Source organism: Phocoena phocoena, chromosome 2, assembly GCF_963924675.1.
Source record: "Phocoena phocoena chromosome 2, mPhoPho1.1, whole genome shotgun sequence".
NCBI classification, from domain to species: domain Eukaryota; kingdom Metazoa; phylum Chordata; class Mammalia; order Artiodactyla; family Phocoenidae; genus Phocoena; species Phocoena phocoena.
This window is the reverse complement of record NC_089220.1, coordinates 31,743,658-31,760,854: the sequence shown is the minus strand read 5'-3', so window position 1 is coordinate 31,760,854 and position 17,197 is coordinate 31,743,658. Positions and strand designations below refer to the sequence as shown.

The window sequence follows — 17,197 nt, the reverse complement described above, 5'->3', positions numbered from 1 at the left end:
TCCTCTCCTCCTGCCACGTCTCATGTCTGCGGGTGATTGTCGGATAGGTCAGGATCACCCTGGCCGCTGCGGGAGTCGGGTCTTACGTTGGCACATGAGAATTATAGCAGGGTCAGGTGTCACACGACTGCCAGGTTGCTGGCCTCAGCCTCAAACGAGGGTTAGGGTCTCCATAGCTATTGAATCTTAAGATTCCAGAGGTGGGGTGTTTGGTGTAAGAAAGGGATCAGGACTCTGTGTTCTCTCTCCCTCCCCTGATAAGATGCAGGGAACTCTGCCAAGAGTTCTGGGAGCTCCAAATGGTGACGGCTGTCGTTATTGATGATCTGACTGGCGTTGCAGGCTATATGAGAACTTGCCTTCTCCATAGTTAATGCTTGGAGAATATAGCATTCAGTCCTAAAAGATCTCTGGGGGTCTTGGGAAGAAGGGATTGTGTAACCATGGTGTCTGAGACCACGGTGCTCTTCTTCCCTCCCCCTCCCAAGGGAGAAAACAGAAAAATTTCGGAAGTATGCGTTCTCAACAGGTAAAGATACCTTCTCCCAGCTTTCACCAAGGAGGTGGAAATTGGTTCTTAGGGCACAAAAGAGCACTTGCTCTTTTTACATATAAAGCACAGATTTACATACAGTACACAAACAGGTATACAATGTATCTTTGTTATTAACATTTCACTAGGAAATTAATTAGGAGAAAAAGTCTAAAAATACTCTATAGATGGGCAATAAAAAAAAAAGTTGAGAAACACTGTTAAAAATTAAGCTTTTGGGATCTTGATGAACATAATTCAGAGTCCTGAAAGGTAAATAAAGTCTGAACTTACTCTGATCCGTAGAGGTTTTTGGTCTACAGAGAGAGCTGCCAACACTGCTAGGACCATAAGTATTAGAACTTTGTTACTGAGAACTCCCTGCTCCTATCATCTATGTTAGAAATTTCAAAGCAAACCCAGGGTGCAGTTACTCATGTTTTCTCCCATTTTGTTTGCCCCAACCTCTCCTTGGGAGTTCAAAGTGTTCTAAGGATTCCCCATTCTTTTTAGTTCAGCATGCTGGAGAGAGAAGTGTCCTTCTTACCTTCACTTTGTTTTTAGATGAGGGTGGAGAAATAGCTAGGACTTTGGGAGGAAATGGCACCATGTTTTCTTGCTTTCCTTAAGCTCTTCAGTGAAGGCCACTAAAAAGGTACCAGCTAGTACCTTTCACAAGAGGGCAGGAAGGAGCTGGGGACATCAGCATTTGATGCCACAAGTATGCCAGCATCTCCTAACATTTCTGGCCAAAACTCAGGGCTGCTGGTGAAGATAGCCCTCCCAGCTTTCCTGAGGAAAGAACAAGGGCTGACGGAGTCATGTTGGTACAGAGTTATGAGAAGGGGCCCTCCAGAGCCATGACAACTTGGGTCCCTTCCCTGGAATGGCAAGCACACACCTGGATTGTCTTACTGTTTGTGTCTCTCTGTGATTCTCTTTTCCTTCTTGTTCTTTTCTTCTTTCTTTTCCTTCTCTTTGGTCTGTTCACTGGGACTTGGCCGGGCCATGTGCAAACCCCAACCATTCAATAGTGCTGGAGAGTAGATAGTATTTACCTCAATAATGGTAGTCTCTTTTCGATTCTTTTTAACCCTCAATTCAGATGACGGGTCTAAGCCGACACCCACGATGGAGACCCAGCCGGTGTTCGATGGAGATGGTAAGCTCTTGTATTACTTCAGATTCGAATTCTCCCACCCATTTTCAGATTTGGGGAGGTCTTTCCTTCAGTTGTTTGTTTAAGCTTTACTATTATTGTTTTTTTTTTCTTTTTTAATTTGAATTTTTCCCAGTTTAAGCCAGGTTGTTTTAACCTTTAAAAAATGCAAACCCTCCCAGGAACTGGGACACCCTCCACTTCTGGAAAGGCCCACTCTTCTTGCCAGCCTTCCTCCCTGGCTCTAACGTCCAATAATAACACAGCCTGGATGGACCCCGTGGGCTGCCAAGACCAAGGAGCCAGGGCTGAGAAAGACAGGCCAGCAGCATCCCTTTTCTAAATGAATCAGCACTTAACAAGTTCCTGTAGTGCTCTGTGCCCAGCATTGTGGGAGGCCTCTGGGGGACAAAGGAGAAGTAGATGAGATGGAAACCCTTGCTCTCAAGAGATCGGCAACTATAGGAGAACTTTCTGTATGGAACTCTATGTTGTTTGTTTGTTTTCTGTAAAAGACACGTATGGAAGAAAGAAATCACAGTGGTATGGGAAAAGATTCTGTGAAGAGAGGGAACGTGAGCTGGATCTTGAAAACGTGGGGGAGGAATCAGGGTGTTCCAGGCAGGGGCACTGGCATGGGCAAAGGAGAGAATATGGTGGAGACGGGGTATAGTGAGGAAAGTAGCAGGAAAGAGACTGGTGTATGGAGCTGGTTTGGCTGAGTTGTAGGGACCTTGAGAGTTGAGTCGAGACATTTGGGAGAGGAGAAATTCTAGGTCAAGAGAAATAGTGGTGGTTGGTGGCAAAATAGAGTTTGGATATCTCTGGAGGTATGAGGAACAGACAGGAGGAGCTTGGGTGCAGAAGACTGGCTTTGATTTGAGTTTGAGCTGCTCGGGGCCTACATTCTTCAGTGTGCTTTGCTAAGGTCTCCAGGCTCCCATGAGGAGGGGCAGGAAGCTCGGCAGTGTGGTGTCTAGAAAGTCTGACAATGAGATGTGGAGCTCGGTAAAATATAAGGCAACCTTTCAGCAGCTGTCAGCCGAGTATATCCGGGCTTGGGTCCTAAGACTGGACAGTGAGACAGAGGAATAAAAAGAAATGATGCCACTGGTTGGTTCTGTGGCTAAGGATGTCTCTAGCCCAGGCTCAGCTTTAGATAGAAATGCGAAATATGCTTTGCAACTGGTCATGGAGTGGAATATATGTGTGTGTTCATGCCTAGAAGTTAAAATGTTTCTGTGATCCACAAATGTCCTAGATCATTGGTAAGTCTGGGACCCTGGAGGATTGACTGGGGAGGGGGGAGTGGAATGGAGACCATGTCAGCTTGGAAGACCTTCCCAACACACTCATGGAAGATCTCGTCACTCTACAGTGTGTTCAGGTCATCCTCAGACTTCCATGGCACCTGTCCACTGGGTGACCCTGCCCCTGGAGAGCCTGGAGGCACCCTGGAACTCTCTGGATGGAGGAATTCAGCCTCTGTTCGATGAGAAACTATTAGAAAGGGGATTGAAGCACACATTAGACCCATTACTTTCTTCCCCATGTGAAGCAGAATCTCAGCAAGCTAAAACCTGCTGCGGCTCAGCTGTTTCCTCTAAAATGGTCTCTGTGGTTTCTTCGGCATTCGTTTGTTGATTTACCCCCTTTAAATCTTCTTCCAGGGAAGCAGCTGAGAAAGGCTTGGCTTGGCGCGTGTTCCTCACCTCCTGGGATAATATTTTTATTCCTGGATGGAGTGGCTCGGTGCCTCTGGACTCTGACCACTCGGCTTCCCAGCACAGGAGGCCCTGGTTGGCTCCTATGAGCTGATGGGGAGATGATCTTCCATAGAAAGGAAGCAAGAGGGTGTTGGGACAAAGTGGATATGGGACGAGGGAGATGGCTCAAGCCTTGATGCCTCAGGCTTTTAAAAAAGCTGTTAAAAAGTCTGGGGGTTACACTCCAAGTTACATACTCTCTTTGCCCAGACATTATTTTCTCTCTTCTTCTTCTTCTGTTTTTTTTTTGTTTGTTTTTTTTTTTTTTTTCAGAAATCACAGCTCCCACTCTCTGGATTAAGCACTTGGTAATCAAGGACTCCAAACTGAACAATACCAATGTAAGAAATTCAGGTAAATAATCTGCCTTGGGTTATGTATTGATATGTACTTGATCTGTCCGTGGGTGCCATATGGTTGTTTCATGACCATCACTGTGTGGGCTTGGGCAAGTCATTTAACAAGTTTGGCCTTCAGTTTCTTCCACAGCTGTAAAATGCGGAGATGAGATGGGATTATTCCCTTCCAACTTTGTCTTCAATTAATAGTTTAGGGATCGTCTTTCATGAGTAGCTGATCCTTTTAGCTAAAAAAAGTTTGATGGTATGTTTTAATATTTTAATTGACTTTCTATATGCCATGCAGAAGAATTTGAAAGAGGAATGGCTGGGCATAGAGAAGTTGGACTTCAAACCTTAAGAGCCTCGGATCTATGTGTTTTTAAGGCTCTAAATAGCTGCCTCCAATCTTATCTTTTCTGGTTTGATCTTTTGAGGATCTTGTGAGTGTACAGGTTTTGGTACTGGCTGAACCCTTATAGAAAGGTGGTAATTTCTGAAGAGTGGTCAGATTAGAGTTCATTTACCATCAATGAAGACCAAAGTTGATAAAGTTCATTTACCATCAAAAAAGACCAGATGTCCATCGACAGGAAAATGTATTAACAGATCCAATCTGTATCTCTTTCCGGGGGGGTGGGGTGGAATCATCCTTCTTTCAGCCTCAGACTTCGTTGTGAGAAACGCTACTTGGCATATTTATGCCTGGTTGTTGAATTTAGCCATATCATCGTTTTCTGACAGATAGCAAGGACTGTAAACTAAAGATACATCCCTTTCACCTGGCAGGCAGGGTTTTGCATGACCATTAATGAATGAGTGTGCTGTCCTTGCCCCCCTTTTGGTTTCTGTACAGTATGCCAGCTTTGTCCTAAAGGTCATGGGGACTGGAGTGCACGGAATGGTTTAGACCATGAGGTGAAGTCACAGAGCCCTGGTTGATTTTTTCTGCTGAGTACCTCGGCATGTGTCTGGTTCCCTGTATGATAGAAGCCGGAGGAGGTGTGGGATGCTGGGGCGGGAAGGAGCCCATGTGACATCCCATGGGCCAGAGTCTTTGGCAGAAGAGTGCCATGGTTAAAACACAGGCTTTGGAATCAGCAAACAGGGGTTCTCGTTCTGGCTCCAACACTTAGTAAGTGACCCAGTCAAGTCAAATGCCTGCCCCACCCCTGCCCCGGCCACGCCCACTGAGCCTCAGTTCTCAGCCAGGATCATAATCTCTCTCTTAAAGGACGGTGAGTAAAGATTAACTGAGTTAGTCTGTATGGTACTTAACCAATGTCTGGCTAAGTGATAAATAGTAAGTGCATGATAAATTGTAGGTACAATTGTATTTGTTATTATCATCATCATTGGTAGGGAAAATGGGACTATTGACGATACTTCTTCTAGTGATAATTCTTCAATCGAGAAAGAATTTGTGATTGTCACCCTAAGCAAGAACATCTATTAGGAAGCTTCTTAGATCCTTCCTCCACTCCCCCTTCACTGTTAGGCAAATATGGTAAGTCAAAGAGAAGTGGTTTTGGTGCCTGTGGTATCTGGAAGTGATATCTGCAAAAGGTCCCCGCATTCCCTGAGCCCCCAGCAGGTCTGCAGAGCCCCAGTAGGAGGCTCAATTCTCATACGGTGACCAAGGGGTAGATAAGAGGGAGAGCTCTCTCTGAAATTACACAGCACCTTTTGCCTGAAGCATTCGTTTGACATTTAGCAACTGCTTCCATGATTTTTTTCCGCCTACCAGTGCTTAATTTCTCTATCTAAGTTATACTCTGTGAAGGCAAGGGCTTTACTGCCTGTCTGTTACATCTATTAGAGAATCTAGCTCAACGTGTTTGCTTTGGAGAAGGATGAGGAGAAAAGATCATCGTCAGTAGAGTCAGAATCATCAGTGTCATCATAGCTAGTCCATATCAGCTATGTGTTTTCTCATTTGAGTGTCACCATACCCTATAAGTATCGTTATTATCCCCATTTTACAGATGAAGAGTCAAAGGATGAGAGAGAGGAAGTAACTTGTCCTGAGTCACAGCTAGTAAGTGGTGGGGCTGGAGAAAATGATTTCTCTTTGGGAATAGAGCGCCTGTCTTCTTGGGCTGCATTCTCTGTGTGTAGTAAAGAGGCAGTGTCAAGTTTGGTGATGTTTGCTTCCGCTCAAGTCCTTCCCCTTCCCACTCGTTCTTCCCCTGTGTAGTTTCCAATTGCATGAGTATGGGATCATATTGAAAAATGGTTTCCAGGCAGGTACAATCCCCTTCCTTTTGTGAGAGGCACCCAGCCACCTTTATTTTTTCCTGGTTTGCCCCAGTTATGTCTGTATGTTTAGCGTATAGGACAGGATAGTTGGAGGAGGGCTAAAGGTTCCCTGGGAGTAACTGAGACCAGCAATCATTATCAGAGGTTGATACCATAGGCATTTTCTAATAAACTAGGGACATTCTCCATCATGATCAGGTGGTAAAACTGACTGAGTGCCCGTCAACCTTTTTGATGTAATTAGGTGTGAGGGACACTGTGTCACATAGGCATGTAACAGAGGTTGGCAAATGGCCGCTTGCCTGATTTTGCAAACAAAGTTGTATCGGAACACAGCCATGTCCATTTCTTTACATACTGTCTATGGCTGTTTCCGTGCTACCACCATTGAGTTGAAGAGTTGTGACAGAGACCGTCTGCCCTGCAAAGCCTAAAATATGATCTGATCCTTTACAGAAAAAAAGTTTGCTGGCCCCGTTATATAAGATTGAAGTAGAAGCATTTGGATGGGAGCGTGTGTAGGGGGGTGTGTCTTTCTCAGGTTTTGGGGCCCCTTTCCTAGAAGTAGGGACTGTGCCTCCTGAGACGTTTCCTGACACGCCTGGGGAAGCCTGCATTAGCGCAAGACTCTTTAGGCAGCTCACGTTGCACTTTCTGCTCTCACGTGAGCTTTAACATCCTGTCCTGTGTGTGCTCTCACAAGTGCGTTGCCCGGGAAGCACCCTGAGGCTTGGCCTTCATAGGTGGGGGGTAGGGAATCTTTTGTGCGTAGACGAGATCAACCACGTAATGGTAGAAGCATGGGCTTTGGTATCAGGCAAACCTATAGACCTGGCTTCTGATGCTTGCTTCCCACTGAGAGGCTGGGTTACCTTGAGCAGGTTAATTAACTACCCCGAGCTTTGATTTCCTTACTTAGTAGTTAAAATCATTAATGCCTTGCAGGATTTTTCTGAGAATTCAATGTATCTAAAATGCCTGGCACACAGTAGGTGTACGTAAATTACTGAAAACAAACTCAGTGGAATACCCTGCTGTATTGTGCTAGCCACTTTTCACATGATCTCACTTGGTCTGATGAGAAGTCAGATAGACTTGTATGTTAACTTGGGTCTGGACGGCTGGTTCTGGTATGGACTAGAGCCTCTGAGTCAGGCCCCTGGGACACTTTCCCATTAGAGTTTAATGAAAGATTCCGGGTCCAGGAGAGCTTCTGCCCTTGCCTCTGGGGAGGTTGGAGTGGGACTCTGAGAGCCGACTGAGTGAGAGCTCTTCTTCTCAGCTTTCTCTCTCTCAGAGGCAAAAAGGCATCCCAGTTTCTTTTACACCCCAAACATCCTTCTTTCACACTCAGACCCTCTGACGCCAGGTTTGTCTTCTGGCCTGGGGACTGTTGATGTTGGAAAGGTTCCACTGGGCAGCTGAAGTTTTGCAATAACATGACACATATGCCTGCAGACTTATCCTGTCTCCTTCCCTCCTCCTGGAGGTTTTGGCCCTCGTTTTTAAGGCTTTGTCATGTGTTCATCATGGTCAGTGTCTCCTTCTGAGTATGTGGCAGGGTCAGCGACAGCAGGTTTGCCTGTTGGACTTCTGTTTGATTCTCACCTCCATTGTACCAGGAGTTCTTCTTGCAACCAGGCAGACAGCACACCTGGCGGCGAACATCCTAGAATTTGGGAGACAGCATCTTCTCCTATGCAAGCTGGCCAGAGACTCTGTTCTGCTTTTATAAGGAAACAGGAACTCTTGCTGAGTTTTTGGTATCAGGGGCTGGTGACGAAGGCATTTCTCAATATAACTAGAATTTCAAAACATTGTGATCATCTATAATACATCTTAGAGAAGAGAGTAAAGAGATTAAGGAAATGACAAAAATTAGGCTTCATCTCATCCTTCATCCATATCTTACTGCTTTGGATTTTACTACATGCAGGGACTTTCCCACAGCTGTGATTGATAGAAGTCTTGTTTTTTCTCTCTTTCTGTATGACAAAACTCTGTGCTTTCTCCTCTGGGAAAAGGCCATCTCCCAGGAAATGTGGTCGCGTGAGCCTTCACTCTTTTCTTATTGCAAACCATGCTCTCAAGGCATGTATGAAGGCCCCTTGCCTCTGTCTCCGCCTGGTTCCCTCCTGTGGCCACTCTGAGGTCACTGGACTTCCCTTCCTCCCCCCCATTTCTTTCTTTCCTTTCTCTCCATCTTTTCTAGTTCACTTCCTTCACGATCTGATCTGGGACTCCAAGAAGCCCTAGAACCTGGCCCTGTGGGTTAAATCCAAAAGGACCACGCCTTTCCTTCCTTACCTCCTTGCCTGGCAGACCCTCCTTCTGTAGATCTGTGAATGCAGGAGCTGGTGGTAACTCTGCTCCCCACAGACAAGCCATCAGCGGGGGCACAAGGTGGAAATGCATTTCTTATAAGTTCTGCCATGACAGTGACCCCTGTCCCCCTGGTAAGTGAGAGTGTTTGCCTCTCTCACCATCTACATCACAAGGAAGCTGTTTACAGGCTCCTGTCCTGACCTGCCAGGCTCAGATCGGTGCTCTTCTAGGCCTGCTTTTTGGGCCCATTGGTCACATTTTGTATGCTCCTCCCTCACCTGGAAGCTCCTGCTGGATTGGCTGCTGCTAGGACTGGGATTTGGGGTCACAGAGGCGACAGCACCTCCTGGCTGGATCCCCCACCCCCCAAACCAGTGCTCTTGGCCTGCCCAGAAACCGTGGGGTGATGTAATAACCTTAGGCCTGGAAAAATAAACAGTTCGCAGGGAAACCAGCGGTAGCTGTTGTAAGCAAATACCTCACAGCCACCTGGAACCTCACACACAACGTGGCTGGAAGGAAGAACGAGTCATCCACGAACGTTAGCCGCCGCGGATGGGGCTGGGCTCGTGTGCGTTTAAAATACCTGTATAAAAACAGATCCTTGGTGTTTATCACTGGCCTTCTGGACGTCTGCCCATCTATCTTATGCAGGTGTCTTGGTCCACCAGGGCCAGTAGAATAGAGTCGGGGACAGGCATGGGTGGCCATCCCTATGGCTTTCTCCCTGGCAACAAAGGCCTTTCTCAAGTTCTCCCTTTGCCAGGAGGAACTGAAACACGTCTGGAGGCCCCAGAGAGCCTGGCTCCACAGTCCAACTTAACCTGGTTTTAAAATTAGTTTTCCCAGTGGCCTTGCTCCTGCACCCCATGTTGTTTGCTTGGAACACAGAGGTGCAGTGGTGGCTGGGGGGGGGTCTGGAACTTGCTCCACCAGCAAAGATTTTATTGAGTATGTATGCTTTGTGGCGTTAAGGGCAAACCCACCACATCCCAATGTTCTCCTTTGGCCTCTGCTGCTAAAAAGACCTAATTGAAGGCCCTGCCGAGGTATTGTAATTGGCTTCTGCCACTTTGCTAGAAGGCAACTACTATCTCTGCTTTGGTCCGAGGGTCCTCATTCTGTGTTTATTTGTAAAAGGGCTTTGGAAGTAAACAGGGTATATATCTTACTAACACACTCACACGTGCAACATTATTGTTTGGGGGATGAAGTGTGAAGTTATGATACTTTATTTGACAAATTGAAAAATATCTCTTCCATCTCCCCACCTTGGCCCGTGACCCCTCCTTCCTTCTCGCCTGAATTTTTATTTGCTAGCTCTTGTCCTTAAAGGACAGAGCTTATCAGGTCAAGGTCAACAAAGTTACTGAGAAAAACTAGAAAGACGCCAGCTTGCCACTTCTCAGTACTTGTCCCTGCAAAGCCACTCTGAAGCGTTTCGTATTCTTTTTGGTGGAAGGGTCATATGAGCTCACTTAATGGCGTGAGTCAGTAGAGGTGGAGCCTTTTCTAAAATTTGAGTGGATGTGAGTCAGTGATGCTTTGGGGGAAAAGTTTGAAAAAAATGCCTATATACTATATTGGGACAATCCATCCTAGAAGAAATATCTTGTTTTCCTCCACTTCTCAGTTTATGTCTGTGTGGGAAGGACGAGGTCACTGCTTCAGACAACAGTGAACAGTGCATGGCCATTTTAGGTGCCCCAGGGAGAAATTATTTAGACAGGCTGGTTGGTTTGTAATTGTCCCTTACACCCCCTCACCCACTACACTTCATCCCAACGCTGTGCCCTATTTACAGAGCCCCCTGCAAACGCTCCTGTGAGTGGGTGCTTCGGGGACGTGGGGCAGGCGTTGTTAGTTTTGTTCCGGGGGGAGCCTCTGAGCCACAGACGGCTGGACACCGTATGACCGTGGAGAGGGGTGCCAGGCATGGGGGCGAATCTGAAGGCCCCCAGCAGCCTTGCGCCTCACTCAGCCGCTTGCTGGTGCTTGGGCTCCCCTGGGGTGGGGGAGGCTGAGCTGGATCCCCCTCTGAGCCATGGGGAAGCTCTGGGCTAGTAGTAAGACTGTGGGCTATGGGAACCGTAGCCTCTAGTACCACCGCTTCATTTTATTTTTTATTTTTTACATCTTATTTTTACATTTTATTTTTTACATCTTTATTGGAGTGTAATTGCTTTACAATGGTGTGTTAGTTTCTGCTTTATAACAAAGTGAATCAGCTATACGTATACATATATCCCCATATCCCCTCCGTCTTGCGTCTCCCTCCTACCCTCCCTATCCCACCCCTCTAGGTGGTCACAAAGCACCGAGCTGATCTCCCTGTGCTATGCGGCTGCTTCCCACTAGCTATCTATTTTATATGTCCACGCCACTCTCTCGCTTCGTCCCAGCTTACCCTTCCCCCTCCCTGTGTCCTCAAGTCCATTCTCTACGTCTGCGTCTTTATTCCTGTCCTGCCCCTAGGTTCATCAGAACCATTTTTTCTTTTTTTTTAGATTCCATACATACGTGTTAGCATACGGTATTTGTTTTTCTCTTTCTGACTTACTTCACTCTCTATGACTGACTCTAGGTCCATCCACATCACTACAAATAACTCAATTTCGTTTCTTTTTATGGCTGAGTAATATTCCATTGTATATATGTGCCCCATCTTCTTTATCCATTCATCTGTCGATGGACACTTAGGTTGCTTCCACGTCCTGCTTATTGTAAATAGTGCTGCAGTGAACATTGTGGTACATGACTCTTTTTGAATTATGGTTTTCTCAGGGTATATGCCCAATAGTGGGATTGCTGGGTTATATGGTAGTTCTGTTTTTAGTTTTTTTAAGGAACCTCCGTACTGTTCTCCATAGTGGCTGTATCAATTTACAATCCCACCAACAGTGCAAGCGGGTTCCCTTTTCTCCACACCCTCTCCAGCATTTATTGTTTGTAGATTTTTTGATGCTGGCCATTCTGACTGGTGTGAGATGATATCTCATTGTAGTTTTGATTGGCATTTCCCTAATGATTAATGATGTTGAGCATCCTTCCATGTTTGTTGGCAATCTGTATATCTTCTTTGGAGAAATGTCTATTTAGGTCTTCTACCCATTTTGGGATTGGGTTGTCTGTTTTTCTGATATTGAGCTGCATGAGCTGCTTGTATATTTTGGAGATTCATCCTTTGTCAGTTGCAAATATTTTCTCCCATTCCTAGGGTTATCTTTTCGTCTAGTTTATGCTTTCCTTTGCTGTGCAGAAGCTTTTAAGTTTCATTAGGTCCCATTTGTTTATTTTTGTTTTTATTTCCATTACTCTAGGAGGTGAATCAAAGAGGATCTTGCTGTGATTTGTGTCATAGAGTGTTCTGCCTATGTTTTGCTACAAGAGTTTTTTAGTGTCTGGCCTTACATTTAGGTCTTTAATCCATTTTGAGTTTATTTTTGTGTCTGGTGTTAGGGAGTGTTCTAATTTCATTCTTTTACATGTAGCTGTCCAGTTTTCCCAGCACCACTTATTGAAGAGGCTGTCTTTTCTCCATCATATATTCTTGCGTCCTTTGTCAATGACGAGGTGACCATATGTGCCACCACTTCATTTTAAATGAGGAAAAGGAGCCCTGACTAGCAAGGACCTTGCCCAGGGCCACAGGCCCATCACTAGCTCTCGTGTGCCAAGGCCTCTACTTGGTGCTAAGGGGGCCAAGGAAAGAAACATAAGGAGCATCTAAGGAAGGAGCTGACCATCAGGCAGTGGTATGGCAAAGACAGGGGCGGAGGCATGGTCCACCCCAGAGGGGAGGGATATTCTCTCACAGACATTGTTTTGAGTTGCTGACATAGTGATCTTTGAAAGTAGACTGGTTCTTAGTTATGTTGTTATTTTTTTAGGTAAACTAAAGACAGTGTGCCCCTCATTGCCTGTACCTAGAGCAGACTGCTCCCGCTACCCCGCCCTTGGTCATCCCTGCAGTCCACCTGAGAGACTGGTCATTCACGGGGATGGGTCAGGAAGGCCGGGTTTGCTGTACATTGGCTGAGGACACTGCTACCCTAGACCAGCTAATAACCTACCACTTATCAGCTAACTGTGGCACTGGGTTCAATGCTTTACATATACTATTGTGTTTCATCCTCACAATGACCCTGTGAGGCCTGTGCTGCTGTGGTTACCCTACTTTTACAGGTAAGGACCCGGGACTTGAGAGCTAAAGTAAACAGAGCTAACAAATGGTGGAGGCTGGTCCCTCTGGCCCCAAGCCCGCGCTCTTGATCACCGAGCTATTCTGCCTGTATTCTGATCGTTGTTGACTTCCGTGAGCAGTGACTCCCAGGTGCCAGGCCTGGGCTGGCGTGCTAGGCGCTTACTCTTACCCCCATCTCACCCTGACTCCTGTTCCTAGAAGCTCTTCCCTCTGACTGCTGGAGTTCCCCTTGGTGTTTGGGGACAGCCGTCTGACTGAGCTTTTACGCCATCCTCATTTCTCCCATGACCAGAGCTGAACAGCATCTCTTCACTTGGCCAGTGAGTTCACCAGAAGGGGTGCCCTCCTCCAGAGACGTGGTCCAAGGTCCCTTTGTAGGTTAAGATTGGGTGGTGATGTTACCTTTTTCATGTCATTTACCTGCCTACTCTATGGGGAAAAGGGCCTTTAGATGAAATTAAACGGAGAAACCCATTCCAATGGAAGAGGTGACATTTTAAACTTGTGCATATTCTGTTTCTATTCTCACTCCCTCCACCCCTACTTAATGCACACCTGAGCACAATTTCAAGGACTGACTTTGTTCTGTTTATCAGGGAGTCTGCCTCTTCCCTGCCCTGACAGGACCTCTCTTTTCTTGACCATTGTCTGTTCCAAAGGGAGCCCTGAGGAATGGTTCTTTGAGGTCCCCTCCTCTTCAGGGTTTTCTCCGAGTCCCTGGATGACTCTGAAACTTGGGGATTGGTGATGGCCAAGTGGCAGCTTGGTGCCAGACATGATGGGAGGGCAGAAAAGCAGTCCTCCGGGGGATGGGTGCTGAACCCCGTGTGGCCAAATGAACAGAAAGGGCTGTTCGGTGATGTCCTGTGAATCACTCCCCAAGATCGTGAACTCTGCAGTATCTCCTCCTTGGAGACCACGTGTCCAGTCCCTGGGCCAAGCCCTCAAAAAGAGGGGAGTCAGTGCCTTCAAGCTTGGTCCCCCCGGTCCCTCCTTTTGCTCCTGCAGTCTCCTCTTCGGCCAGATTCTCTGCAACTGTCCCGACAGCGCACGCCACTCATGCCGACCCAGGGGCTGCCGAGGCAGGAGCCGTGTGATTTCTTACGCCTCTGGAATTTCATGTTGTGATTCAGGAAAAGTTGTTTTTAACAGAAGGCTTGTTATTTTGGGTTATCCTTCAGCATTTCATTCATTTTTGATAAGAGGCTAAGTGGGTGTGAGGTATTTGAAGGGGCTTCAGGGTAACTGTAGCCGACACAACGCTAGTGTTTCCCTTAATATTCTTGGCCCAGTGGGATGGTTCCTTTTGCAACGAAACATAGATAAGCTCCTCTTGTTTTTCAGGCGGGTAACTGTGTATTGATTTTTCCCTTAAGAAAATCTAGTGCCGGATGGTCTGAGGATTGAATGTGGCATTTCCCAGGATGAGTCAAAGGGACACATTTTCTTTTTCCGCCCTCTGTGGTCTCATCCCCCATAACTTGGCCTTGACTCAGAGGTGGGTGGTCCCACCTCTGAAGTGTCAGGCTAGAACAGAATTCTGCGGCTCGAGATGGAACAGCAGAGATTCAGCAATAGAGGGGCTCTTGGGCTAAATACTCTGTGGATCCTTTATACCCAAGACTCTGTGGTTCTCCTATGAGTGAGGCGCCGCAGGTCAGGGATGGGTGTGGGGAAGGATCAGGAAGTATGCGATAGCTTGCAGTCTTGTTAAGTCCTGGTGCTAAGGGTGAGGGGTCCAGGAGGGGAACAGATACTCAGACTCAGCAGAGAGAGGCTTTGCTCTAGGTGGGACCCCGCCAGGGAAAGCTTTGGGGATGGAGGAGGCCCAGAGTGAGGGTAAGTTAAGATCTTGTGGTTAGTTCTTTCTTCTTGCTACGTCTTACAAAACTTTTCTGACCTCTCCAGAGCCTGCCATGGTACCAGCATACACCCAGTACCAGCCTGTGTGAGGGCCTGGGGCCAGGAAGGCCCCTGACCCCCTCTGCATCCTCTCTGTGAGCCCTAATCTCTGTTACTCAGGATCCCACGTTAGATCTGAGACGCCAGGAGTACCATCCTCTCTCAGGACATTGCCCTCAGCCCTGTCAGCATCCCACTTCCCTTGTCTGTAGTAGAGGCAATGCTTAGTCAGGGCAGCCTGAGAAGCTGCCCTTAATTAGCAACTGAGCCGCCACTCAGAGGAGAGCCTCTGGTTCTTTCTCTGGGAAGATGGCATCATTCATCAAGGCATCTTCCCAATTCGTGTCTCTATGACCCATGACTCTTCTCAGCTTCTCTGTGTATGGTTTTCTGTAAGATTTGGCTTTTTTCTTGGTCTCATGTTTCATAGGGACCTAGTGATGGTTAATTTTAGGGGCCAACTTGGCTGGGCCACAGTAGCCAGTTTGGTCAAACACTAGTGTAGACGTTGCTGCAAAGGTATTATTTGTTTTGGATGTGATTAACATTTATAATCAGTTGACTTGAAGTAAAGCAGATGACCCTCTGTGATGTGGGTGGGCCACATCCAATCAGCTGAAGTCCTTAAGAGCAAAACCTGAGATTTCTTGAAGAAGGAATTCTGCCTCCAGACTGTAACATAGAAATCCTGCCTGAGTTTCTAGCCTGCTGGCCTGACCTGTTGATTTTGGACTTGAGACTGCCCCATCACTCTTACCTGAATTTCCAGCTTGCCAGCCTGGAGCCAATTCCTTAAAATAAATCTCTCTCTCTCTTTTTTTTTTTTTCTTTTTTGCGCTACGCGGGCCTCTCACTGTTGTGGCCTCTCCCGTTGCGGAGCACAGGCTCCGGACGCGCAGGCTCAGTGGCCACGGCTCACGGGCCCAGCCGCTCTGCGGCTGGATCTTCTCAGACAGGGGCATGAACCCGTATCCCCTGCATCGGCAGGCGGACTCTCAACCACTGCGCCACCAGGGAAGCCCTCTCTCTCTCTCCGTATACATATGCATACATATATATTTTTAAAATCTATCTATCTATCATCTATCTATCTATCTATTTTTTTCTATTGGTTCAGTTTCTCTGGAGAGCCCTGACTGCTGGTGATCCTCTCTGACTACTGCCTTTTCTCTCCTCCCGTCTCCCCTGGCCTCCATCACCATAAGGTTCCCCTGCTCTTTCTCCCAAGAGTTCAAGATATGACTGGCTCACCAATACCTGCTCACTCAGGTGTTGGGTTACCCAGCATCCCAGCTTTTTTGTCTGCTCCTTCCTGCAGCAGCTTCTCCTCTGGAAGGCAGCAGCCAGAAAGAAAGACCAGTCCAACGACCTGAAACTCGAATCTTTTAATGTTCATGTTTGTTGGACATTTTTTTTTTTTTTCTTAAGTGAAGAAGAAAAAAGAAACAGATGATAAAGGAGAAAAAGTTCCCAGAAACAAAGGATAAACTGTGGGCTAAAATCAAAATTGGGGATTAGCCGAGGGTTGAGGTTGTCCACGCTCTCCTTTGCTCCTAATTACCACAGGTCACTGAGAGGCACAGAGGCAGGGGCTGGCCGTAGCAGACGGGGCTGTCCTCCACGCTCCTCCCGTCTTGGCTGGACACCTGAGAACCCGTGCCCTGGGCCTGCACACAGGGTTTGTGTTGTCTGGCTCAGCCCGGTCTCCCTCTCCCCGGTCCCCCTCCCTGCCCACTCCCACCCGGACTTAGCCCCGCTTTGCTCGGCTGCTGTGTGATTGTTGGGATAGAGGGCTGTGTGCTTTCCGGTGGCAAGGGCTGGACCATGTTCTCATTCCTTCCACAGGCTACTTTTCTGTTGTGTTTCTTCTCTCAGGCAGTCAGAGTTTTGTGAGTGAGATTTAAACCACCCACTGCCAGGTGAGGAGCGAACCGGCTCTCACTGGTTCTCGGAATAGGATTAGAGGGGCTGGGTGTGCATGGGTGTGTAAGAACGTGTGGCTAGGTATTCCCGTGTCGCCCTGGACAGCCCTGATATTTCCCTGTCCCCCGCTGTTTATGTCTTCCAAGTATTTACAGATGGTCCCGGGCCATTCTCATAGTTATCAGGCCAGACCTTCTAATCTTGTCATCTTTCCCTGAACTTCCCTGAGCAGAGGCTGAATGTTTTAGAACAGTGAGTATCCACTTCTGAGGAGCTTCCTCTCTGGACCAGTGGTCATGAAGAGGCCCTTGAAATAGATCCCCTGGCTTGCATTCTGGAAGGTGCCTTCTTGGTATCTGGAAAATCTGATAGTTGTGAATTTTAAGATTCATTTGGGAGGTGACTGAGAAGGGCAGAGGGTGACAGTGGCCCTAAGGATGGGGCTGGCTTCTGGGTCCTCAGATACAGAACAAGCTTATGCCCCCTGGTATGTACCGTTTAGTATTCGCATGAGGTCTGGAGAAGCACTGAAGGAATAATTGGTTGATTGATTGATTGGCTGAAGGGTCTGAGAGGGCTGCAGAAATACTTACGGGATAAATTGATAAAGAGTTGAGCCAGTCTAAGTGTCTCAGTTATCTATTCCTGCGTAAGAGACCACCCAGAAATACAGTGGCTTACAACAAGAGTAATTTATTCTTTCTAATGTGTCTGTGGATTGGCTGGGTGGTTCCTTGCCTGTTTCTACCTGCACTGACTCCTGGACTTGTCCAGCTGGAGGGTCAGCTG

The 17,197-nt window shown here is 47.2% G+C and overlaps 1 protein-coding gene across 2 annotated transcripts in view; it reads left to right on the top strand.

The window, feature by feature from the left end:
• Window positions 1-17,197, top strand: part of SMOC1 (SPARC related modular calcium binding 1) — a 154,856-nt gene that overhangs the window by 115,634 nt on the left and 22,025 nt on the right. For both annotated transcript variants that reach the window (XM_065871009.1, XM_065871007.1), the window contains exons 6-7: window positions 1,638-1,694; window positions 3,731-3,811. In XM_065871009.1, coding sequence (XP_065727081.1) covers window positions 1,638-1,694; window positions 3,731-3,811 — 138 coding nt within the window. The remainder of the gene's footprint in view (window positions 1-1,637; window positions 1,695-3,730; window positions 3,812-17,197) is intronic.